Source organism: Pithys albifrons, chromosome 9 (genome assembly GCF_047495875.1).
Source record: "Pithys albifrons albifrons isolate INPA30051 chromosome 9, PitAlb_v1, whole genome shotgun sequence".
Classification (NCBI taxonomy): domain Eukaryota; kingdom Metazoa; phylum Chordata; class Aves; order Passeriformes; family Thamnophilidae; genus Pithys; species Pithys albifrons.
The window spans coordinates 30,610,348-30,636,378 of NC_092466.1; the positions used below are offsets into that span (position 1 = coordinate 30,610,348).

The window sequence follows — 26,031 nt, forward strand, 5'->3', positions numbered from 1 at the left end:
TCCTACCCCGCTCCACCCTCCCAAGGAAAAGTACCCTCAAGATAAACAGCACTACTAAGACCAAAAGATGCTACAGTTCTTGCTCTGGCAAAAAAAGCCTGAACTCTCAGTGGAAGGCAGCAGTAAAAGGTTAAGCAGACATGTTTAATTGAGAAAGGTACTCCACATTTTCCCCACAATAACAGCTCAAGTAGCTACATTCCTCCAAGATAGGAGCAAAACTGGTAAGAGTCAAGCAGCATTGTACTTTGAATATTCACTCAATCCAAAGTGAAGAGCACCTCCTGTGCAAATTTATTAGGCAAATAGGTTAATCCCCACGTTCCACACTCAGACATTTAAGTGAAAAATACCAGAAACAGCACAATTAGAATCAAAGACAGCAAAAACAAAGACAGGCATGTATCTTTCTCTGATTCCTACTTCTCATTTTTCTTCTTCTTTTCCCCAGTGATGACAGGCTGACAGAGAAGGAAATATGCATCCACCCAGTAGTCTTCCATACAAGTAAATACAAAAAAAATCAAGTGTTTATTGGAAGTCTGCATGAAGGCACAGATGAGCTTGATTACAGACACATTAGAACAATTACAAATATATGTAAACACCTTGAGATATACAAAAAAGCAATAATACAGCCAATACAGGAATAAAACATAACTTGCTAAAAAAAACAAACTTCTTTATATCTGAGGTTCTTACAATAAGCTCCAATCCACACCAACAGTGTAATAAAGTCATCACTTGCATTCATTCTCAACAAATCTGAACTTTGGCCATTGTTTGATCCAAATTCAAACAGGCTTCCCTCACTAGGATCAGAAAAACATAGAAGTAACCAGCTGGACACCCAATCAACCTATAATGAGGCTTCATTGATTCTCTAAATACACAAGAGCAATCCCCAAGGTACTGAAATTAATTATAAGCTTCAGAATAGCTCAAAGATTCTTATTCCACTTTTACTTGCATTTGAGGAAATTGTTGTATTTCTGCAGGAAAGGAACAGTCTACAGCTGGCAGGTGATTTTTTTCTTCCTCCACAGGAGGCTTAGATTTCATCTGAAACACCTGCCAAAACAAAAGTCAGCAATCACAAACTAAAGTGCCTTGGACAACTTCAGTTTTACCACTAGAATAAAACATTTCCATTTATAGATGCAGCATTAAGTTATATCATGAGAAAACCCACCTTTGCACATAGAAGGCTACTCCCAATCTTTCTGTGGAAAGGAGAATTGCTTTCTGTTTCTTTTGTTACTGTTGCTGGTGAATTTTTTGTTTTTAATTACATACCAATACCATAAAGAACTGCAACACAGTGTTTTTTCAATGGAAATCACACCAAAAAAAATAGTACAGGCAATTCCCAAGCCCAGATCAAGAATACTCTGAGCAGCAATTTACTGCAGGGACACACAGTTTTCTAACTCCACCCTCAACCATCTGTCCCAACTCTTCACTCCTGCTCTACAAAAGTTTTATAATCTCCAGAGCCACATTCCACGAAGGACTGACTCTTATCCAGGTAACACATGGAAAACAAAACCTAGCACAGCTACAACATTTCTCCTGACCTGGTGGCCACATCATCGAACCTAAAGATGAGGTAGTACTTTTCTTTGGAGCCTAACTAGTTGAGGAGAAACAAACACTGTTCTCCCTAATGCAGCAGCTGTCTGGAATGCAGTGCCAAACTTCATAGTTTATCTCCTCAGGACAGACCTCTAATCCAAAACCAGCATCCACTGCTTAAAAAAAATCATTATATGAGCACATACTCCCCTTTAACTGTGACTGCATTGTAAAGGCCACCGTTTGACATAATCAGTGAGTACCTCCTGTCTACAAAGTGGCAATGACTCTTAACCTCTGTTTGTACTGGGACTAATGGTTACTATCCAAAAGGAACACAAATATATTCCCAGTATTTATTACAGTGAGATGTGGCATTTAAAAAAATTAAAACTATTAAAACCACTAATCTGAATCCAAAAAAGGGCTGGAAGAGGAATTCAGCTCCTCAGGAAATGGAGGAAACCAGATTGTCTATGAATACAGTCCATTTGGTAATTAGGGTCTCTGCTCTCTCCTCAACAAGGGAGATCTTTCCCCTCAAGGAGGTTGTTGTAACATATGCCTGTATTATAATTTTATAGCTTACACTCATAAACCTTCTGGTTTCTTATGAGATGGCTTGAACTGGAGAAATATGCTCTGCATAGTCCATGCTCTGTAGACACCCAAGGGTCAAAAAGAAATAGACTGCCATGACTGAAACAAAAAGGAAACATTAAAAAGAGTTGAACAGAATTAGAACTTGTACTGCTTGTAAAACTAAGCAATAGAATTAGAAAAGCACTATAAAACTTAAACGAGGTCCCTGGATGTATCTTAGCAAGCAGTAATCAATACTGAGGATGAGAGACTGTGGTTTTTTTGACTGACAAACTATTCACGTCTCTTATTTGTCTCCATGATTAGTTTCCATTTATTTAACAAAATATACAGAGTCTGTATTATCTCCTGTCAGCAGTGCAACTTGCACAGACTTCAGAAAGTTTTCCTGTTTTGCTTCCAAGACTGCATTTTTCATCCAGCTGAAGTGCACAGGGATTCCACCCAGGCAGGTGGATTCCTAAACACAAACATTTTACCAGGAAAGGAATCCTATTCCATTCAGCTCCAGGACAGTGATTGCCAATAGTAAAGCACTGACACTTTAAGGAAAACTCTGACAGTGTTTTCTGCCCTTGGGAATATGGTCTCAGAAGAGTACATATAATTAAAACAGTCTTATCTGGCTTTTAGCTGGAAAACTATCTCTGAACAGTCCCACTTCTTCTTCCAAAGAACTTCTCTGGAACAAATTGTGGATTAAAAGAACTCTTAATGCTCTACAGAGTATCAGCTGCATTCCAGTGTCCCAGCCAGATCCTTTGAGAGAAAATATAAAAAGAAAGCTGCTTGATTGTCAGAGAGGAAAGCACTGCTGAAATAGCTAAAAGGTAGATTTTTATTATTTTTAGACCTTGCGCTGTAAGGGGAATGGTCACAAAATGCTCATCACAGCTAAAATTGCTTCTGTGGCGTTACCCAACTAATGAGGATGCAATGTGCAACTGACAGGCATTAGTGATGAAAGGGACAACAGAAACCCACCCAGGTGATTCTGAGATAAACCAAGCACTTAAGCCCTCATAGTAAGCTGGACCCCCCCATCCAGTGAGTTGCTCCGGTCTGTAGGAGATCCAATAAAATCACAGCTGCAGAATCATAATTCATGACTATAATTCACAAGGAAAACTGAAAATCCATTTACATTTATTAGGAGATGGTTGTGCACAATTTCTCATCTTATTCAAAAAGTCTACAAATAGAGTTTAACACTTCTGATTGCAAGCAAATTTTTGTTCGACGTTCTTAGTTCGATAAGGCCAATTTATTGCCTTGTTACACTTTCAAGATTTAGTATACATTTGTCAGTTCTTTACTTTCTTCTGGTAACAGTCCCACTGTAAGTAAGGAGAGTTCACTAAGACACTTTATAACAGCAGCTGAACTTGGATTACGTAAATTCATTTTTGGAATATGCTTCAAACATGAATTATTCTAAGTAATTTTTCATTTTGAGATCTTAAAACACCGTCAAAGGCTCTTCCCTCCTGCCCACATTTGTACTACCACCACCATAAGCTTGCACTCCCATAGGGCTGTATGTCCAAGAATTTCAAAGCACTTCAGAAAGGAGGGCACCACTTTAAATAGTGGGATTCTTGAGTTGGAATCCTACTTAAAAAATTTTTTTTAATTTGTCTTATGTTTACAAAAGGACAAGCATAAAACTAAACTGATCCTATCCTGACCTTAGTTCCACCTCGGAATGCCCATCACTTTCTCACAGGCAATCCTACCACTGAATCGGGAGCTCTGTTTAATTACAATGTTCACAGCCAAGTTCCCTCTATGGAAAGGTGAACATCTGCTATGGTCAATTATTTTCAGATGGAAGCACTGGTCAAATTTCAGGTCTGCCATAATCTTGAGAATCATTTGGAGAATCACTACCATAATTAATGTAATTTGATAATGCACTTGATCCCATACTGGTTTAAGAAGTGTTATAGACTATATATGCATTTCTCTAAATTCTCTCAGAGCTGAAACTACATAGCTACAGTGAAGAAATTCTAGTTTTGCCTTAAGCGGAACATTTTACAACGTTATTTTAACTTACTATTTTGATTTAATGCACTAATTTTATAAGGATTTTCAGTTTGCAATTCTGACTGAATAGGTGAGCGGCAAACATGACAATATATGTACAAGTGTTAGTATACTACCAGAATGCTGTACTTCCTTCTTAAAAATGTCCTTAATAAAGCATTAGGCATGTCAAACAAACTTTTGTAAACAAAAGATAAATTACTCATGTTCTGCTCTGATTATAGCCAGATACATATTCTCACAAAATAAACATTCTCTTGTCATTTTCCATGGCCCACATATCCATATATATGAGGTAAACCACTTAAAATTATCGATAATATATAAACCTCAGTACTCAAGAGGAACCTCAGGAAAAACATAACCGAGTAAGATGTCAATATCAAGAAGTGACACTTTGTTCCACTGCAAAGTGAAACCAATTTATTGTGCTAAATGAATGGAAAGAATGTATTCATAATACATTTCTTTATACATTGTACCGGCTTAGGCTGCTAAATAAGCATTCATTAGTGCCATGTTGTGCTACTTTCTTGTACTCTGTTTCTACCAAGCAATACAAAGTTTTGGCTGTTAAGCCAATATAATCCTCTATGCTCATCTTATTTTCTAACAGACTTTTGAACATTTAGAATACCTGTTCAAACTTTGCCTTAGGGGAATCACAATTAATATATTTTAACAAGAAAGAAATTATCATCAGTTGTTCTCTACAATCACATCGCCTTCTGCAGCAAAAAATCAAAGAGCACACTTGGATCAGCAATCAGTAACCTGTGGGCAGGACCACACTTACTGAGGTCATCGTGACAGCTCACACAGTATGGGCAGCTTACAGGTTACCATCAATGTCAAGTGACATCATCAAATCTTAAGGTTCACAAATTGTACATTCCACAGACTCCAAAAAGACAGTTCCCTCAGTGTAAAATTCTGACTGTACCATATGTTTGAGGTGCTTTAAACAGGAGAAATATGGATGTGTCCTGTGTGCTGAATTAAGCTTATTTGCTATGTAATACAATAGAGCTTGTGTCTTGGGCACTGATTAGGGTGTCTGACTCACTTTTGCACGAGAAGCTGTTATTCTGAATGACTGAAACATAGTGCTGATTTTCCATAAGCCTGGTAAACACTGTAATATTTCAGAATTTATCATGTAGCCCATCATGCCTTTCATTTTCTGCAAATTGTCATGAAAAAATATAAAAAGGTATCCCTTTAATTTTACAAACCTAAAAGCCAAGAAAATGAAGCTTTGGAGCCAAGCAAAACGACATAATGCCGTATTACCAAACCGAATAGCAAATGTTCCAGCCAGAAAATGGACATACATGTAGTTCAAGTAAACACTGATGGAAAACTTTGTTAAGTTAGTGTTGTAGGCCCACAACACTGGCTGCATTTTATACAAACGTTTACAACACAATTAACAGTGAAGCCTATATAACCTCAGTGCAAATAAGTCAAATCCAAATACGCCAAGTAAGCCTTTGGCTTTTAGTAAACTGCTCCGTGTTATGAGTCCACTTCTGACATACAGACTGCTGAGCACATGCACTAAGGCTGAGAGGAGGGATGCACTGAATGTTGGAAGGTGGCTGCCTGCGACGCTGCGGGCGGGACCGTGGGCTGCACAGGTGGCGGAGGTGGCGGTGGAGGAGGCTGCACTGGGGTCTGCGTGTTTGGAGAAGGAGGAGGAGTGGGACGTTTAAATTTGTCGGGGCTGTTACTTCTTCGTGGTGAAGGCCTCTGCAGAACAAATATTGAAATTATGTTTAACACACTCCTGAGCAATGTTAGATGCAAGTCCTCTAATCTTGGCAAAGGAAAAAAAAAATCACACAAAAAATCAGAACAATGATGTAGGAAGAATAAATTTCAAAACATTGCAGGAGTCACAATACAACTTTTACATAAAATAAACGTTCCTCTGAAATGGAGTAGCAAAGGGAAGGGGAAGTACCCTTGACATCAAACAGAACATGCATTCCTTCCTGTCAGCTTGCAGGAAATGAACACAAGACACGTCCTGAAGATACGTTTACCCGTCATGACCAGCAACCTAAAAAGAAATGAGAGATGCTGCAGACACAGAACCTCCCAAGCTGTGCCTGCCCAACCAGTAGGTGCTGATGAACCTTTGCCGTTATGCTGCTGGCATGAGGTACAACTATGTGGTACCTGAGCATGGGCGGAAATGTTTGGAATATCAGAGTCTGCCCAGAATCTCTGGTTCTCTGAAAGACTCCTAGCCCACATGCTGGAGTAAGACCAAAGCATAATACAAGTTGCTCTTTAGAGAACAAAAAAGATTACAACCCTTTGAGCTGCAGGAGTGAAGCAGTTGTTAGAGAAACCCCCTCAACAGAAACCATAGATTTTCAGCAATTAGTACATTTAAATACAAAGATTTAAAACCCACTTTATCTTTACGAATCAGGAGGCAGAAGGGGGAGGATGATCATCTTTAAATGTCAAATATAAAAATATAAATTAGACTAACCAACACTAACTTCTGCACTTCTGACACAAAAATGCTCATTACTTACCAATCCAGATACGATTAATCAAGAACCTCACGCCATAACAAACCACCCACACATAATTAATAATCAACCACAAGTGATCAACTCTCGGCAGAGAATGATTACAGTTCTATACCAAATGTACAAGTAAAGTAAAAATTAATCTCTAAGGGAGATCAAAAATGAAGAGTCAAGAATCAAATTGCAATTTAGTCAAATCAAGTATATTGTATCTATTTTTCTGCACAACTACACGTAACAGATTAATGTTCTATGAGAAAGCCAAGGGATTCTTGACAACTGACCGAAGGCTCTGAAACACTTAGTATTGTTTATCATATTTGCATACATCTAATAGTATGAAGGGCTCTGGCATCACTATTGAGGCAAAGCCAAGAGCTACTTATCAACACCCTCTCAGAACAATTAGTATTTTGTTCTGAAGATGATCTTTTTCACAGTTACTCAATTCATTTACAGTTTCAGAAAGAGTAGTATTTCACAGAGACTGAACAGAACAAGTTCCTTGAAAAACTTATTTTTAAATAATTAGTTCCCAGGTTTTCCAGAAACATAAAGATTTTTCTGTGACTAACTCATGACACACAGCCATGGGCTGAACCTGGACCAGGATTCCACCTTCCTGCTGAGCTCCAGCTTCCTTCCTGTTCTACCTGCCACTGTAGCCCTCCCACCCACTTTTGCTCAAGGAAATTGTAACAATCATCTTTGCACACTCACCTAACCCAGAGACAGCCATATTTTAGCACTGTACTAAAAATTCAGTTGAAATACATTCTTACATCTGAGAATGACAAGTATAAGCAAAAATCTTGAAGGATATTTACATACTACCATACCTGCTGAGAAAAATCAAAATGGTCTAGACACAACAACTATACGGTATTTTGGCAAATTGTTAATATTTGGGCTCTGTTTGCTTGTTAAACTCCACAAATATTTAGAAGAAACATGATGAAGCAGAAATGCATCAAACATCTCAAGTAAAAAGGAAATAAATTCAGCTGAAAGATATGAGAAATTGCCCTAACAAATGTTTATAGTAACTTTCTTCTTTGCCAATGAGAACAGAAAATAAGAGTTAACTGCCTGTTACAGTGACATGATGGTAGCATTGTGTGTCATCCTGAAGAAAACCTGAGCTTGAAGCAACCTCAGATGACTCATCCGTCAGATGGTGGAGACTAGGAGAAAAATGAAAGCAACGTTTTTACTTCCTGGGATAGGCTTAGTAGCTTAGAACATCACTTTTCACACCCTTCCTGCTGATCCATAAGATGATACCTATTACTGTCCTTAAGATGATATTACATCCTATTCTTTTGCAGAAAATAAGGTTCTCCAAAAAGAATCAGTTTCTGAGGGGTGAAGAGGAAAGTCAGGGTTGAAGAAAGCAGCAATAGATATCTTGGAGTAAGGAGACAAAAACAAACATTTACAAAAATGTTTTGTAAAAAAAGCTTAAGGACAAGCAATTTTAAGTTTTAAAAACCAAACTATATTGGTAATAAGTATTTACTATTTTAAATACTTACTGTAATACCATGGGATGGTCCCATATGTTGCACATGAAGGCCTGGGGAATTGTAGTAAGACATTCCAGCTCTAGTCAGTGAAGTTGGTGGTGTGAAACCAACTGTGTGACTTGCATATGACAGACCTAAAATGGTTAAAACAAAGTAACATCAACATTCTTGTTTCATAATAAAAAATAAAAATGTGATGGGCTTTTAAATTTTTTTGTTCTGAATCAATGACAGGTTAAGAACTGGTAACTCCTGCAGATTAGACATCTAAAAATATTCATCATACTGAAAACTGTGATGTGAAATTATTTTCTTTTCCTGGAGCATATTATCATATGTTTGAAACATACATTACTTTTCACTTAAGTTAAACAGTGACAGGCTCCCCAGTAGCTTAGTTCACCATGATTTCCATCCAGCATTCCATTTCTCCATTGACAAAACGACTCCCTGAATAACAATTCAGCCTGAAGAAGCAGAGAGGTTGTGCCTGGAGAAGCCATCTAGCACTGGGCCACAAAAAATCTGGCATATCAGATCTGCACCGAGGCTTCCTCCTCTTTTGGCTCAGTGTTTCAAAGATCTTTGGAGCTGTGAAATTAGAACACTCTGGGAAATGTTACTAGCTGGACTAGGCTAACAACTAACGTCTGAAATAACTGATTTTATCCATATTAAGGAAAGCCTAATATTCAAAAGTACAAGTATCTCATTCTTTCATCTAACTATTTCCTTTCTGCAAGAACTCATTTATAAAAATGCAGAGTACCTGCACAGCTAACCAAGGTAAACAGAAACAGCAATTGCTAAATGATTCAAGTTCAGACCCTGAAGTGTTCTAAACAGTTTGAGTTTCTCTCAAAAGAGCATATTGTCCAAAACTTTTATCTTATTTCGGCTTTCTGACAAAAACATCAGGACTTTCCTCAGCTGTTTAGTATTGGACACAAGCAGCTGCTTTGGAGAATAATGACCAACAAAACTTCCCAAAGGTCTCTTAAATTTTTATAACACCACACTGGATTTAACAGTTTTGACACTTCAGAACAGTGCCACTGCAGCTACAGGATGCACCAACACTCAGCATCATCCCTGACTGCAGGTATCTGCTTTTCCCTAAAACAGATGAGACAAGATCTTGAGGAGAAAACAAGCCTCAGATCACTAATAAAGTCATATAAGCAAACAGACTCCCTTTGCTTCCTTTAGTTCTCTTTGATTCTCTTACAACTCCAATGTATTTCTCGTGTAAATTACGAGGGACTCCAATGGAATCACTGGTGCTACAACATAACACCAACATTTATCTGCTTTGACTACACAATCTAATTGTTTGTAGACCATGTGTGTTGTGTGTAAGCACAAGGACAGAAACCACATTCAGGGGAGGTGACAATGTGTTTCAAATTAGAGGTAAGAGCCTAGAAGACCAAACATCTGCTTCAAGTCAAACTTCGTAACAGCAGTTTTGAAATGCTTTGGGACAATCCAGCTCCACAAGCTTTACAAAAGCAAATCTACGTGGCAGGCAAAGATGCATAAACAGGTAGCTCATCTTTGCAAAAAATCTCTATCTAGCCCAGCTGCAAAGCATGAAACAGTTTATCTCCACTAAAGACTAATTGGTAATTAGACCAGCTAATCCCCAGCGGCTCAGGAGTGATAATTACACCATCTTCAAAGTTCCATGCACTGTGCTAGAAAACTCAGTAGTAACTCAGCTTCAAAGAGTACTCAGAAGAAGCACCCAAACATGAAAGGCCTGTGGGACTCAGAAGCCAGAATCTGACCCATTAAACCTGACCAGCTACCCATATGAAATGATAGGATTTCTAACAGGTTACAATTATGCTTCCACACATTCAGGCACATCATTTCCAAAACAAAACATGCCAAGTCATAGAATCACTTGATGCAAAATGCAGCTGTTGTGTTATTCTGTGCTAATACTTCTGACATAGTCTTACTGTATTACTTTAGATACAAAGTACTCTCAAAAACTATTCTTTTTTCATCCATTACTGCACTGATGTATCCCAGACAGCTCTACAAAATTCCCTATTGATCTTGTTACTTCTCTAAAAAATTGCTGCTTCTATTTTTCTAAAATCTACCCATCTGTGGATATTAATTTACCAGATGCAAAGGAGGGCAATGCAGCTGCCTGTGCAGAAGTGCTAGCCTGGAACATTTACTGTATCGCAATGTCCAAACTCATGAACTCTGTTAGAAACTACCATTTCAGCTGTGCTATTTTTAACTCTGATTCAGACTGTGTTTCAGCATCCCCTGTTTGTGGGATGTAATTCCCATGAAAAAACAGCACTCCTGATGGGAAGTCCAGTCCACAGGGAAAAAGGAATGTGCTTCAGTCCCACCGTAGGAACAGAGTACTCCTGCAGCGACACACCAGCACCTAAGTAGGGTACATTGCTAAGGAATCGAAGCTGCAAGGCTGTGAGTTCCCAGATAACCTGCCCCTCACACAGCTGTGACTGTACCCTCTGCAGGCACTGCAGGTCCAATGTGCAGTGCAATGCTGTGTTACTGTGCAGGCTGCATATGCAGAACCACGAGTGCCCGCAGCGCTCACCCCACAACAGCTCTTGGCAAGATTGCATTTCTGTACACCCAGTTACAGGAAATGGGTAAGAAAACATGTATTATTTTCTTGGTAACATATCTTGCAGAACAGTGAAAATCAAGTGATTTGGCTCATTTCACAAGTGCAAAAACCTCCTGAAAACTTGTAATCATAATGCTGGTCTCCAACACTGCAGCATAGGTTATGGCCATAGGCAGTTTGCACACACACTTACTCCTTTTGTAACACCTGGATGAAAACCACTAAGAGTCCTTTGGAAGACTAAATTCAACCTTGAAAATTAAAACAATTTAAAGACATTTTGTATGTTCTAGCAGACCTGTGTAATAAAATGTCTCATTCCTATCTTGCAGAATGTGTCAACAATATCACATCTCACTTCCCCATAGTGCAGGACTCTGTCTGGCAGGTTCTAAAGGTGAACTTGGGAAAGCAGGGCACACAGGATTCACTTCATTATGTACAAGTGAGTTTGTAATTGCCATATAACATCCACAGACAACAACTTTTAATGAATCTCCAAGTGCAATTTTAAGGGATTTTAAATTTCAGTCAATAAATGTATTAGTAACACAAGTACATTTCCTGTGACTTAAAACATATTCAATAATTAGAAACTCGGCAAAGGTTTGTTTGCCTCTGTTATACAAAGTACCTGAGACAGGAATTCTTAATTTTATAGTTTGTTTCATATTAGAAAACAGTAGATGTACAAAAGTCATTTCTCTGCTAGAGAGAAATGAAAATTGACTTTTTCCAACACATTCAAGATTAGACTTCTCTAAGAAGTTTTGATTCAGAGCACAACAGCAGTTCATCATTAGTTCATCAACAAACTGCAGAAACCCATTTGAATTATGTGTCCTGTTGGGCAACTTTTAGGTGTAGGGAAGCAAAAAAAAGAGAACAAGAGAGAAAAAGAGCAAAAAAGAAATTAAAGGTTCAAGTGTGATAGCTACTTAAGTGACCTTTAACATCTGTTCACAAATCTGAAATATATAATACCTGTTCACCAACCCAAAACATGCCGCACTAGAAGACACCTAAGGCAAAACTATTCTTGCATTTATGATGCAGGATTTTTTCTCCAAACTAGTTTTGAAAGGCTACTGACCTAAATATATTCATAGGGCACGTTACTATGTGATGCATACAATAATTTTAGAAACTGGGTTAAATATTTACCAGGTGATATAGGTCTGCTAGAACTTGGTGAGGGTGTATAAGGGATAGGACTGGACACAGTGCGAGGTCTTAATCCTTGTGCAGACATCTCATTAAAATATCTAACAAAAAAAGGCAAAGAATAATTAGATCAAACCTTTTAAAATGTGCCATGTTTTAAATGTTTCACTGTGATTTTTTTCAATTCCCATAAGAATCACATTAGATTAATGAAGGACCAGTCACCTGTAGGAAGTCATGACAGGAACTCTCATCATTGCTGACACTGGCTTGACTTTCAGTGGAAACAGCTGGATTTATCTTACTCATTTCCAGTTAAACCCATACAAGTTGCATATGATTAGAATAGTACATATTAAGGTCAGAGATATAAACCATGTCATCCAGTCTGTCTGACCTATACTACATTCTTGCACTTTACACATCATTTCTACATTGAACTCAATAGTTTGTCTGGCTGGAGTGTATTTTCCACAAAGGCATTCAGCACTAATCTGAAATCATGAAAAGCGGGGGGGAGGGGAAGTAATTAAAGTACTAATAATTTGTTCCAGTAGCTGATCACCCATACCATTTAAAACATGCCCTGTTTTCTACTTGAATCACTCTAGTCACAATAGCCATTTGCTCATCCTGTCTTTTGCCACTGGAATACTGAAACATTTTCAACCCAGGACTTTCTTTCTCTAAAGGTATTTCCACGTTGTGCTGCAAGACACCTCCCACACTTCACTGTGATAAACTGAACAGATTAGAACCTCAGGCAAGGCATATTTCCCCACCTGTAATAACTCTGGTGATATTTATTTGTTGTTTACTTTCTCAAGCATCTTCACAGACATTAAGAGCTTTAGAAAAGGAGATAAAAATAATACCAATTGCTCCTATTGCCACTTATTGTTTTTATCTCAAATTATGTTTTCTCTTTCCCACAGCACTAGAGTGGCAGCTTTCAAGCTGAGTTGCTTATGCACTCTCTACTTTGACTTTTCAGTCACTGTCCAGATTAGATGCTCCCCTGCTCACCTTCTCCTGCACATGTAGTTGCAAATCAGTGCACCTGAGTTTACATTGTTAGACTTAGCTGGACACTGGACACAGCAAAGCAGCAGGCAAAATTGGCCCTTTGACTATTACTTGACTTTCCTTCTACCACTGTGTTCTCAGAAATTCTTAGTAGCTGCATTTATTTCCAAACCATAGGGAAAAAAACAAGTAACTCATATGAAGCAGCATTAGAAGTACTCCCGTCTGGTGGAATTTACAACAAGGACTACTTTAAGGTCTGATCATGGACTATTTGAAACATGTTTTGATACTGCATCTTGCTGATTTCTATTCAGAGTTACCAAGCCATATGCCCTAGCACAGGCAGTACCCTGTAGTGATACCACAGTTGGTTTGAATTTGGGAAGACCAGTTAATAAAAGTAGTTGCAATAGAGAACAATAAAAAACTGACAAATCAGGGTTTAATTAAACATAAGTTTTCTGAAGAGCTACCAGTGGTAAAGTTAGTGAAACTGAACTGACTGGGCCACCTCTGCAACACCAGTAACTTGCAATGCAGACAAGAGCATGTGTTACAGGCAGTGTCTTTGTGGTTTAATCACCTGGTACTCTACACAAATACAATTTTCTGTGAGCCATCCTAGTACCTGGATCAGGTGATATGGAACAGCAGCACACCAGTAGGATGCTTCCTGGTTTCATGTTTTTCCCTGCTAGTCCAAAGAATAGGATGGAGAATTGAGAAAACAAAGCTATCACTAGTCAGGAGGGAGAGGGTTTGGGAGAGCTGTGCATTTTGCATTTAAAACGAAGCATCTTCATCTACCCCTTGCACAAAAAATAAGTATTGTCAGCTAACAGAATGCAACTGAAAATAAGGGATATCTGATCCATCATCACCATCGTTTTTAGGAAGACGTAAGTTGGCAAAAATTTACATTTTAAAATCACCACTGCACATAGTTCCACAACTATTTTGTATACACAGGGCTTCCAAGACTAACCCCTGATGCCTGACCCATCCATCCCTTTGCTTTGTACTATTTATGCTGTAAATACCTACATTAGAACTCTTCTGTCAGGCCTTTGTAGTACCAAAAAAATGAACCTGACAATTAATTTCTTAGAAGTACAGAACAGTTAATCAAATTTTCCTGCATTTTATAGGTTACCACTACCTACAAGTGGCTGACAAAAAAATTATGAGTGTACCGTACAATTTTGGATTAATATTGGTAATTCGCATAGATTTAGATTTTGACTGTATTTCCATTACACTGTAAACAGTGGAAGAAAATATCAGGTTAAATAAGAGAAGATTCAAACACCAGTGACAACCAGAATTCCATATTTCTAACAATTTGATTTGTACAGGATTTGCTACATCTTAATACCAGGTGCTAATTCAATATAGGTCAAGTCATCTTAGTGTTTCATTAAAATGAATACACTACTTTGGACTTTAAGGGTTCTCCTTGACACAAAATATCTGGTACTTTGTTTCTCACAAATTATGACTTAAAACAAATATACTGATGACCCAAGAATCTCTCAGAATCAGAAGAATACACAGCACAGAGTAACTTCTTTATTTATTCTAAAGGACCACTAAAAATACAAAATAATGTAAAACAATACAACAAAAAAAGGAGCACTTGGTAAGAAAGAAAAATGTTTTATTAAAAATGTCCTTAAAATCCTCTTTCAAGATATAACACTCATATGACTCTCATGTGAGAAAACACTAAAAAGCAGGTTACAAACCCATGAAAAACTCAAGACTATGTGTAAGGTCAGTGCAAGCAATAAAGCTTGTAATAGAGAAAAAAAGGAAATCAAGGGTGTTATGGTTTAGACATCAAGAACAATTCAACAGTGCTGGAAATGCTTCCTCTCTCCAAGGCTTTACAGAGCATCCCTTTGTATTTGGCTCAAGGTACTTTACTTTATGCAAAGGACAATTAGCCCCAAGTAAGGATGTTGCTCCTATCTCACAGAATTCCTTCCAGTTACCAAGCTGGGGGCAAAACAAAGGTATGATCAAATCATCCTGACTCTCAGCTCCATAGCTATAATTATTTCAATATGCATTATCAAAACCCTTAACAATTGAAATGTTTTCTTTTCTCACTTAAAACTAATGCAATTTCTATACAACTGTGATACAATTCTGCCAAAGACATTCTAGGACTATGCTGAAATTTGATCTGTATATTAAACCCACATACAGGTTATTTCTCTGTTTATTCTGTAATATTCAAAAAGTAGTATTGATAAGTAAATCAATGCTACCATATCTGGATGGCTAAGTGATACAAACCTTTCATCATCCATTTCCAAGCTGGATTCACTTTCTGACAGCTGCCTGCACAGGGCTTCTCTACGTTCCATTTCCCTCTGCAATTTTCTTTGAAGCCTCAAGTTTTCTTCTCTCATATGTCTCTCCTCTTCCAAATACTGAGCCATCTTCTCTGAATCTGAAATTCAGAATTTTGTTAAAATTTGATTCATTTTCAATTTCACAGACACACAAGCATGTTGTGCTTCATTTTATTCCAATACTTCAAGATTAGGGTGTAGAAAGTACTCAGGATAGATCACTCAAAATTTTCACCTCTAAGTCATTGGCTCAGAGCCAAATTCAGAACAGTAGCTACTAAAATAAAATACTGCTTGACAGCAACTGTAGAAATAAAACGTAAAAAACCCCAAACAAACAAAAGCAACAAAATTCTGAATTATTTATTTGAATAAATCTTGAGGGGGGGAAGGAAAAAATATCATGAAGAAAAAAGAAAATAATATGACTAAAACCATAAAAAAGAAATACTGATTCCTACTCTGTTAAAATAATGCTATTCCACTTTTACAAAGATGTTCCTCCAACACAACATATAGAAGAAATTATTTTAGAGGTATATTTTCATTTCCACAGACAAAGCACAACACAAGCTCTGAAACATAAAACTCAAACTTGTACTAAAATTGCTACCTTACCTGTATTCTACAGCATTCTTTCAATTACACATTTTGTCATAGAAACTCACCAGCAGCACATGTACCAGTATTAAAATATTCACATTAAAATTGCATTAAATTTTGATAGTAAAAGTCAATAAGAGGTTTACTCTTTACATCAAAGGGCAATCTGAGTTTTCAGTTCTAAAGAAGTTCATCAAACACCACTTAAAAGGACTGGTAACACAGATTATTTTAAGTGATAAAATCAAATTATGGAAAGTTAAGAAGCACTGTGACAGATTACTTAAATTAAATGGAACATATGATGAAGACCTGACACACATTGTATTTTGTGAGATTTTGTAATGTTTGATCAAGTTTACAGTTAAATCCTTGATATTAAAAAAGCACAAAATTATTCACCACCTTTTGTGATCATTTCTTTATGCAGCACCCTTCACTGGAAAGAATATTCCTGTTTTAGAAGACTGCTCCCAAACTATTAACAACATGTGATTTATCTCTCTTCTGTGGAAATATCACTTCTAAATATAACAGTATAACTTACTTTAAACTATTATTATACCATCCAGTTCCTAGAAGTGCTTCAGAAATAAAAAATGTACTACAAGTATCGGACTTTAGTAAGAAGATTTCTTTAAGTATTTATGAACAACACTAGAGGTTCTCTAACAACCACATATTGCAAACAGCAAACTGAAAACTGCATTTCAGTTTCATTTTCTGCTTGCAGGCACATCCACCCTTCCTACCAGCACTGCTATTCGTGCTGCTGCAGTGTGAGTTCAACCTGGCCACAGAAGGAAAGAGCACCTTTCAACCCAGATCTTACTGTCAATGAGAATTTGACTAATGCCAAGGTCATGGGTTCAATCCCCTGTGTGGGCCAGTGACTTAAGAGTTGGACTCGATGATCCTTGTGGGTCCCTTCCAGTTCAGAAAAGACTGTGATTCTGTGACTTTAAATGCTTCCCGTTTTTTACTTTAAATCACAGTAATTCAAAAAGAAACAACTTCAAAATCATAGAGGACACTTGAAATCAAATTAATTAGGCCACATTTGCACACAGTACTTCAATCCTAAGGCCTTGCTCTTGTTCTGAACTTCAGTAAATGAAGGCTGAAGTGCAGAACTGGCAAGTACGTAGCTGAGCTGTCCTTATCTTCTTTTGGTAGCCACAAATTAATAATACCACAAACTTGCACACAAGGTCTCTGCAAAAGCACTCCTGCTCCATCATCTGTGCCTTGGAGGAAGGCTGCTGTCTCTGGCAAGCAATTCCTCCAAACAGAGGTGGCAATATCCCAGCTGGCCTGACCAGACCTGCATGGCACAGGGGGTATTGCCTGTTCCACACCCACACAAACTGTGCTGCCTTTGTGGAGAGGTGTCTGTTCATTTATCAATTGATGTATAACACCACTGACCAGGAACTAAGCAGAACTGATAAAAATGAGACAGAAATGTTAGATACAGCTTGAAGGAATGAAGGATTAGCAACGCAAAGCTCCTGGGAAGCTGAGTCCATGTGCTCTGGGCCACAGTGTCTTCTCTGGCAAGGCAGGGCAAAAATGTTTTGATCCAAACCTGGCCTATTTTTTTACCACTTCTACCTTAAATTCAAACTCAAGAAAGAACAAATAAAAATCTTACATTAAACAAACTTTAAGAGATTTAAATACTCACGCTGTAACTGTGCAGCCCTCAGTTGTTTCTTTAACCTTTCCACTTCATTCTTTAAAAACCTGATATGTCTCATCATATTTTCCGGAGAGTCTATCTCCATTGATATGTCTCTGGGTGATGGTGGAGCAGATACTGGCTGGTCTAATTTCTCCTGCAAAATTCTGTAGGAAAAATAGTTCAAAACTTTACCTTCCATTCTAATGAAAAGAAAACCTCTTATATCCCCCAGAAAGCAACTACAAGGATTCTGATAAGTATGGAAGATTTATTTCAACTACTGCATTTGGGAAGATAAATTTGGGAAGATTCAGAGTATTTTTTTTTAATTCAAAATAAAAAAGGTAAAATCTGTTGTCGAAGTACAGCTGAATTTTTCTAAAATATCCAGACACTGACACACCTAAATATTTCTGCCCACTGTTCAGGAAAAACAAGTTCTCAACTATATAGAGTTATCTCAGTTTTATACTCAAGCACTACTTATTCCACAAAATTTCTCCTAAGTAAATTAGTCTTTTCTGAGTTTTTACATTTATGTTCTTACAGAAATAACACATAGTGAAGATTAATAATGAGTAAACAATGTCTATGGTGAAACATAAGCTTTTCTGCATTTTACCACTACCAAAAGAAAAAACCTTGACAGACCTTTTCTGAAGGATAGTCAAATAGTCTCCTCACTTTTTTTTTTAAATCTCCAAGGTATTAATATATTCCATGTAGTCACGGTTTCAAATACTTTAAATAACTGATGGTAATTTCAGGAGAAATGAACTTCTCTTATGCAATAAGTAGGTGACAAATATTACATGTTCTAAATGATGGGTTTTGGAGCCAACATAGGAAGTATTTTCCAGCTTGAAAGGATGAAACTGTTCTTAACTAGGAACGTGTTGACTGGCCAGGCCCAACTCTGCCCTGAGGAGCACGGACAGCCCTGTGCAAGCACAACTTTGTGCACAGTGTGGTGTTCACATGGACCACCCCAAGAGTACTAAAGCAAGGTCTGACTCTACCATGGCTCCGTGTAGGAAGGTACAATCTCTGAGATAAATTAAACCAGAAATGGTTTGCCTTAAAGAAGGCTTTAAATCTAAGATACCCAGAAATCCTACCGAAGGTTCATCTGCTATGCATCTACCACTGCTTAGCATCACATGTAGCCCTTCAGAGCACCTTCCCCACAGCAGGGCTCTGTAAAATAGAACTAGAAAAATTGCTCTTCACTTGGGCTCAGGGGTTTTCTGATGTCCCAGTTAAGATTCAGAGTCGCACCAACATAACTGTATTTAAACATGTAGGGGAAAAAAAGCTATTAATTATCATTAATTACTCTCCTCTACTCCCTCCCGAAATAGAGTTCTTACATTATAACGTTAAAGAGATGGTTCCTTTCATATATATTTTTAACTTTTCCAGGAATATAAAGAGTCACTGTTTTAACTTCTCCTAAAGGAGTCAGAAGTCTCAATGATATGGGTGGGTGCACAACACAGAGAAAAAGCTGGAGAAGAGGAGGCTCAGAGGTGACCTCAGCACTGTCTGGAACTACCTGAAGGGAAGTTCTGGCCAGGTGGGGGTTGGTCTCTTCTCCCAGGCACTCAGCAATAGGACAAGGGGGCACGGGCTCAAGCTCTGCCAGGGGAAATTGAAGTTGGAGAGCAGAAAAAAATTCTTTCCAGAGAGAGTAAACAGGCATTGGAATGGGCTGCCCAGAGAGGGGATGGATTTCCCATCCCTGGATGTTTTTAAACTGAGATTGGCCGTGGCACTGAGTGCCATGATTTGGTAAAGGGACTGGAGTGGACCAAGGGTTGGACTTGATGATCTCTGAGGTCTTTTCCAACCCAATTGATTCTATGATTTTCTTTGAGCAGACAGGGGAAAAAAAGAGCCTCTCATATAACAAATACAGTAAAATACCATGAACCTAAAGCTGACCACAAACCAGAAGCTTTAAAAAGAGGCTATCAGTACTTGAAATAATTCAGCAAATTCCTTCAAGCTTTCCCAGGTAATTTTTTATACCATTTAGCTTTATCTACTTTAAGCAATAAATGATGTGGCATGCAAACAAGGAGCTTTACAACTGCTATAACTTCCAGGGTTTCACAGATTAAACAACTTTATGGGACAAAGATGAACATATTTAATCCAGAAGATTACGTATTAAAAATAAAAGTGTACTGCAACATGACAAACCGTTTTTCTGCTTCAAGCTTATCCATCCTCTTCCAGAGACGATTCACTAGTGCTTCTTGTTCTTGTTCCAAAGTATTTTCAAGGTCAATCTTCTCACGCCTTAGCTGCAGAGAAAAAACAATTAATGAAAATGATGGGCAGGTATTTCTTATAAGGAACTATCATTAAGAAATATCCCTGCTGTAGCAACATCATTTTAAATAATGCTCTACAACAGAAAGGAGAATGGGAAAGAAGAGACAAAATTCAGGCACAATGCACTGGTCATGGAAAAATCAAGAGATTCAGTGGTTGCACAACTGTCATCTCCTTATCAGAACCTTTTCTCACAGAACTTTTCTCTGGCCAACAAGGAGGAGTATGAAACTTATTCAAAGACATCTCCTTTTCCATGTATCTCTGAAGTTCAAACTGAACTGTCACAACACCAACATTTATTCTTTTGAAAAATTTTAGACATTTTAGTGGAAGAATCAGTTACGTAAGTCAAAAATGGAAGAGAAGCCATGTTTGTTTTATGTTAGATAAAGGAGTGACAAAACAAAAATAGTAAAGAAAAAAAGATGTGAAATGCTTTGAATGTTATTATGTCTGTCATTACTTGCAAAACAAATGTAATTCTACCTTAGTAAAGCCTTTATGAAAGTAAAATCTTAATTGGACATTATTTATGTTCACTTACTGTGTGAACAAACATTCTTGTTTCTACTTTAAGTTAATAAAAGAAGATACAGTGTAGAACCTTACTACTATAAGGGGAACACTATAATGGAACCATACATCAAGAAATCTATTATTAATGTTTAGGTTAATAATACAGGAGAATTTTAAGAGGCATAGCTGATCTTATTCAGTAACAATGGAGCTGAACTGAAAAAGTTATCAATAATGAAATATTTGGAAACAGATCAATACAGGTGGAAAATAGCACGGAGGCATTTTTCCCAGCCAAAACTTAGTTAACACCACTTTTCTGACGGGCAAATAGTCTCACATTAGCAAATGGAAAAGACCGAAAACAGATTAAGCGATTTCCTCGCACATTGACACACCACTGGGTGAAGGGCTATTACAGCATCTAAATCTGTAAGGGCTCTGGGCTAACCACTAAATTCACACTGAGGAACCAAACAAAACATAAATTTACACACTTCAGTAACTGTGCAAGTTTAATGAATCTACAACTTTCTTCTTTAAAGGTTAGAGGAATTAGTTACTGTAAGTAGAAATAGATATATATTGATGAGTAATAGCAAACATAGCTAGAGAAAGAAACACTGGTGAGCAAACCTTTCTATGAGTTTCCAGATGTACATTAAAAACTGAGGGAACTTACATCTCAGTAAGAGAAGCAACATGCTCCAGCCTCACACAAGGGATGAGAATTTGGATCCTGACCAACACTTTGTTCCCCACCCTGGCTGGAAGGCAAAGGGCTCAGCCCCAGGAGGTCCAGAGCGCTCTGCTCTGCCTTTGGGCACTGCCAGTCTGGACAACGCTTGGGACTCAGAGTGTTGGGAGGGAAGGAAGTACAGAAAACCTCCTGGGAATCTGCACACTGTGCTGTGTTACCAAAGCACAGATCCCCACTGCCCTGCACAGCTATCTGCATAAACACCATGAGAAAAGTCTGAATGCAGATCACAACCTCTGCAGCAATGGTGTTTGCATCCTTTCAATGCAGCATGGCTTAGACTCATCTGCTTTAACTTAGTCTTTTTACAACTATGTTATTGATTTAGCAACAAACAAACCCACAAAAACACAGAGGTGAAAAGAAATCCACTTTTTTGAATAGTAAGAAGAACAACATATTGGAATTTGAAGACACATTAAATTATTTATAACTGTGGACTTGAAAACTCTAAGATTACATTTTGTATTATAGCAACCACCACTAAGGCAGTGGAGTCCATTAATTATAGATCTTCATATAGGTGAGTGTGAACAATGTCAAAGTCAAATCGCCAGCAATAACATTCAAATAAGGTTTGTGATGTGTCCTGAAAGCTTTTCTGATGAAACACCAAAGAAACCAGGTTGTGAAATACATCTAAACCTCCACATTTCCAGCAATATGAAAACATACTGAAAACAAGTATCTTCCTTTCCTGATCTTGGGTGTTGTCCTAGTTGCTCCCACTGTCAAGATATTAAAGATCTGAGGATGAATCCCTTGAACTGAACCTACAGAAGATGCAACTGCAGCATCCTCATCAGAGCTATGAATTCAGAGACCTGGGGTATTTGGCTTTGTATTGAATAGTTTCAAGTGTACTTTGAAATGTACTCCAGTCAATGAATTTGTTGTGGCAACATTCAAAAAATGTGATAACAGACTGAACTAAAATAAGCAGGATGGGTTTATATCTCAGGACCAAGCCAGCTAGGTTCAATACAAGTGTCATTCTACATAGGTTCAAAGTTACATTCCAATCAAACATAATCTAATTTTTGCCATTGAAACAGGGAAATGTGGAAGTATTGCTTGCTTTTTCAGACTTTCACCTTCCCTTCAGAGGAAGAGAAAAATTCCTTGTAACCTTCCTCACTACCCAATTCTATTTCTTCACCTCTCTCTCTTTCACACATAGACTTACTTTACTTTAAAATACAGCTAAAATATCCATTGTCTGTGTATTCCTGGATTATTGCTATTTGAATTTTCTTGACAACTGATTAACAAGCCCAACTGTTCCCTCCTGAAGTGGAGATCTTCCACATCAATGACAGTTGAATATACTGATCTCTGTCCAAGCCCACTGTGCCAAATTTAACTCCTTTGCTTCGTATCTGTCCCTTCCCCTTTGTAGCTTTAGTTCTCTGGTGCGCTCCAAGAAAATCCTTCCAGAAGATTTTAGACATTTCATACTCTTCTCCTTTCAAGGCAGACACAGGATATGACTACCAGCAGTTTAGTTCTTATTTTTCATCTCCTAACTGCACCCATTCTGGTTTCTCATCATACTGTATGAAAAACACTTTAAAATAGCAACAGCAAGACTACACACACTTGGCCTCTGTAGGACAAAACTGACAGCTATTTATTTCCTATCAAAGCACTGAACTGTAACACAGAACATGATTGCTCACTGCAACTGAGACATTCAGTTAATGAAACAGTCACGTTGCAAATTCCTTCACCATTTGCCTTCAGAGAAGAATGTTCTGCTGACTTCAAGCTGACTTAAATTATTTCAGGTCATATTTGAACCCTAAGATCCAACTTAATTTTTTATTAAGGAATAACATACTATGCAACCACCAGTGCTACAAACCACTGATCATCTGTACCATAAGCAGGTCAGATGAAAAAGAGCAAAGAAGACAAAGCATAGATGTTCTCTATTTTAAAAATAATAGTTCAGTGAACATATGCTGTAATTATCTGCTCAGTGATTAGTGACAGATCTAGTAATGCAGTCCAGCTCAAAGTATTGTTGGAGTCCTCCTTCCAAGCCCTGTTTAACAGGTATTCCAAAGGTTATGTGGAAGCACTGGGGCAGTTTCTCTTCCTTAATTCCCCAGGTGTTGCCCATAAAGGCAGCATGACTGTCCTCACAACTCTTGCTGCTTCTTGGTAGATACAGCACATGCCCTAAAGGTTGCTGTTTCAGCTGGTTAATTAGGACAATAAGCTTTTGTTATTTGTGTAAGGGAAGAAAACGTGAAGTCCAAAGTAACTTGAGATTCACTAGACATTCCAGTGAGAGGAAACAAAGTCATATGTTGCATTACAGACACACATGCATGGAATTTCTAAGCAAGACTTGACAGCTAAATGTAACATTTTCACAAACAAAGTTTTCAAGGTCAGATACTTGAAAGACCTTTGTGCATCTATGCTTTTTGAGCAACATATCATTGATATTTAATGTAGCAAAAAGTTTAAAATTTTATGATTTCACAAGTCTGTCTGCCCAGAACAATGATATAAAAATAAATACCATTAAGATTTCAGCTGTGGCTCATGTTCCAAGATTTCAACAGCTTAGTATGTTAAGCTTACTTTGCATTTTGATTAAGCGGTAGCCGCCACCACCACCTTGTGGCTAAGAGAGTTATTTCAATTTCATGCTAATTGTCATTTGCTGGCAACTACATCTTCCCACCTTTCTGTTTTTCAGTTTGTTCCATAGGCATCTCCATATAAAATGTTACCATATGACTCAAGAAAACTCAACTGACCATTTAGATAGCCATTAATTAGTTTATTGGCATCAACAGATAAAAGAGAATCATACAAAACTTGTAGGAATTCAGATTACCAGCAACAAAAAAGTTGCACAGCAAAAGAAATCACAGAAATAATGCACTAGATTTACACTACCCAAATTATTTGACCTCCACGTGCCAGAAAATCTGAAGTTTTTAACAAGCCTACAGGTTTCATCAGTTTGCCTTTTAAGTTGAAAGGTCTCCTACTAACACCACTGAGATGCTTTGATGCACATGCCTAAAATTAGACATAAGAGCACTCCCAGTGTCCAAACTTCCAGTTGAAACATGACCAAAACAAGTGGTGCTTTATCTGTGCAATCTGCAGAGCTGTCTGGGGAGAAAGGGAGTTGGAAGTAGTCAAACCTCCAATCTTTTGAAGAACACACACTGCTGGCACCTCACAGTTCGAGTCCTGTGCTCTCCCAGCTGCCACAAAATGTGACACAGAGCACAACCAGACCACACACAAATCATTCACTACTGTGCTTAACCCCCACCAGAAGGGACAGTGTTTTCCACCAGCAGCACGAGTGGAAGCTGATGAGCTGCAACAAGAAGCATTATTTAGAAAAATGTTGCATTTGCAAAACTCAGAGATGCCCAGCAGACACAAAGGCCTGAAGAAAGGATACTAAAAACTATAGTGGCCATGAAAAATATCAAATTTTCTCATAATAAAATATGTTGATGACTATTGCTTTGAAAGCCCAACTATTGACTTCTGTTGATATCGTCCACTTTCCCATATAATTAAAAATTAAGGCAAATCTAATCCAAAAAATTCCTTGTTTTTTCCTCAGTCACAATTCTGAAAGGAAGGAGTTACCTGCTCCAGGGTGAGCTGCTTCGAAATTGTATCATTTTCCAGTTTTTTAATCTTCTTCATCAGTTTGTTCACTTGAAATTCCTGTTCCTGCTCTAAATGCTGCTCCAGTTCAGCTTTCTCATGTTGTAGCTAAAAAGTTAGGAGACATGTAAATACTTTAAACACAGAAATAAAAGTATGAACTTAGGCACCTTTTACATATCTATTTACACATTTCTTCTTCCTGCATGTTTAAATTCTCTACAGATAAAGCTTCTCAAAAGAATTCAAAATGCACAACCCACCCAATAGTCCTTCAAAAAGGAACTGTGATGCATATTTACAAAGCAGATAGAAGTAAATTTCCAATTATTGAATTAAGTCAAATCAATATAAATCATTTAATATGCTATATATAATGGATTATAGACATTTGAGAAGTAAGAAATCTATCATAATGTTCACAAAAGCATTAATTTTATTCTAAGTGCATGATCTCAAAAATACCCAAGGCACAAAATGCAGGTCTTAGCACTTCCTTTGGCCAAGCAGCTGAAAGTTTACAATTATGACTGAAGCCATCCTACTGAAATTGCTGTGCAACAAGTGTAAAGACAATGAAAGGAATTTCTCATTTATAGTCCTGTGCTATCAAGAATCAAAATATTTTGATGACGTAGAAATACTGGTTATTTCAAATCAATGTCATAAATTTTCTTAACACTCAGGGAATTTTTTTTCAATGAAAAAAAATGTTCACTCTCAAGCAAAAGGAAAAAAAAAGCCCCCTCCTCGTTAATAAATTATGGCTTGGAGTAGAGTCACTTTTAACTTTAAAGTCAAAATCACAACTGAAGCCCTCTGAGACAAGGATTTAAGTCCTGTGGATAAAACATGTGACTGGCACCGTGGTATGAACACGTGAACCTGACTCAGGCAAGAGCAAATGTCACCAAAAGACAATGGTGTAATTACATTGTGTTCTGTCCATCCACTGAAAATTGCAGGCACCTTTTTCCACCTGCTTATTTT

General features: G+C 37.7%; 1 protein-coding gene across 2 annotated transcripts in view; it reads right to left on the bottom strand.

Annotated features, from left to right (window-relative positions):
• Positions 1 to 3,274: 3,274 nt before the first annotated feature.
• The window catches only part of CCDC6 (coiled-coil domain containing 6), a 48,805-nt gene continuing 26,048 nt past the window's right edge, over positions 3,275 to 26,031 (bottom strand). Inside the window, exons 3-10 of one of the 2 annotated variants that reach the window (XR_011698494.1) lie at positions 25,021 to 25,149; positions 19,974 to 20,077; positions 17,772 to 17,932; positions 15,423 to 15,579; positions 12,093 to 12,193; positions 8,312 to 8,436; positions 6,194 to 7,960; positions 5,898 to 5,979 (exon numbers count right to left, since the gene is read on the bottom strand). Coding sequence is in view for 1 of the 2 variants with exons in the window: in XM_071563256.1 (XP_071419357.1) it covers positions 5,788 to 5,979; positions 8,312 to 8,436; positions 12,093 to 12,193; positions 15,423 to 15,579; positions 17,772 to 17,932; positions 19,974 to 20,077; positions 25,021 to 25,149 (969 nt within the window). In the remaining variant the exon portion in view is untranslated. Of the gene's footprint in view, positions 5,980 to 6,193; positions 7,961 to 8,311; positions 8,437 to 12,092; positions 12,194 to 15,422; positions 15,580 to 17,771; positions 17,933 to 19,973; positions 20,078 to 25,020; positions 25,150 to 26,031 lie in introns of both variants that reach the window. The other variant, XM_071563256.1, reaches the window with a different exon arrangement.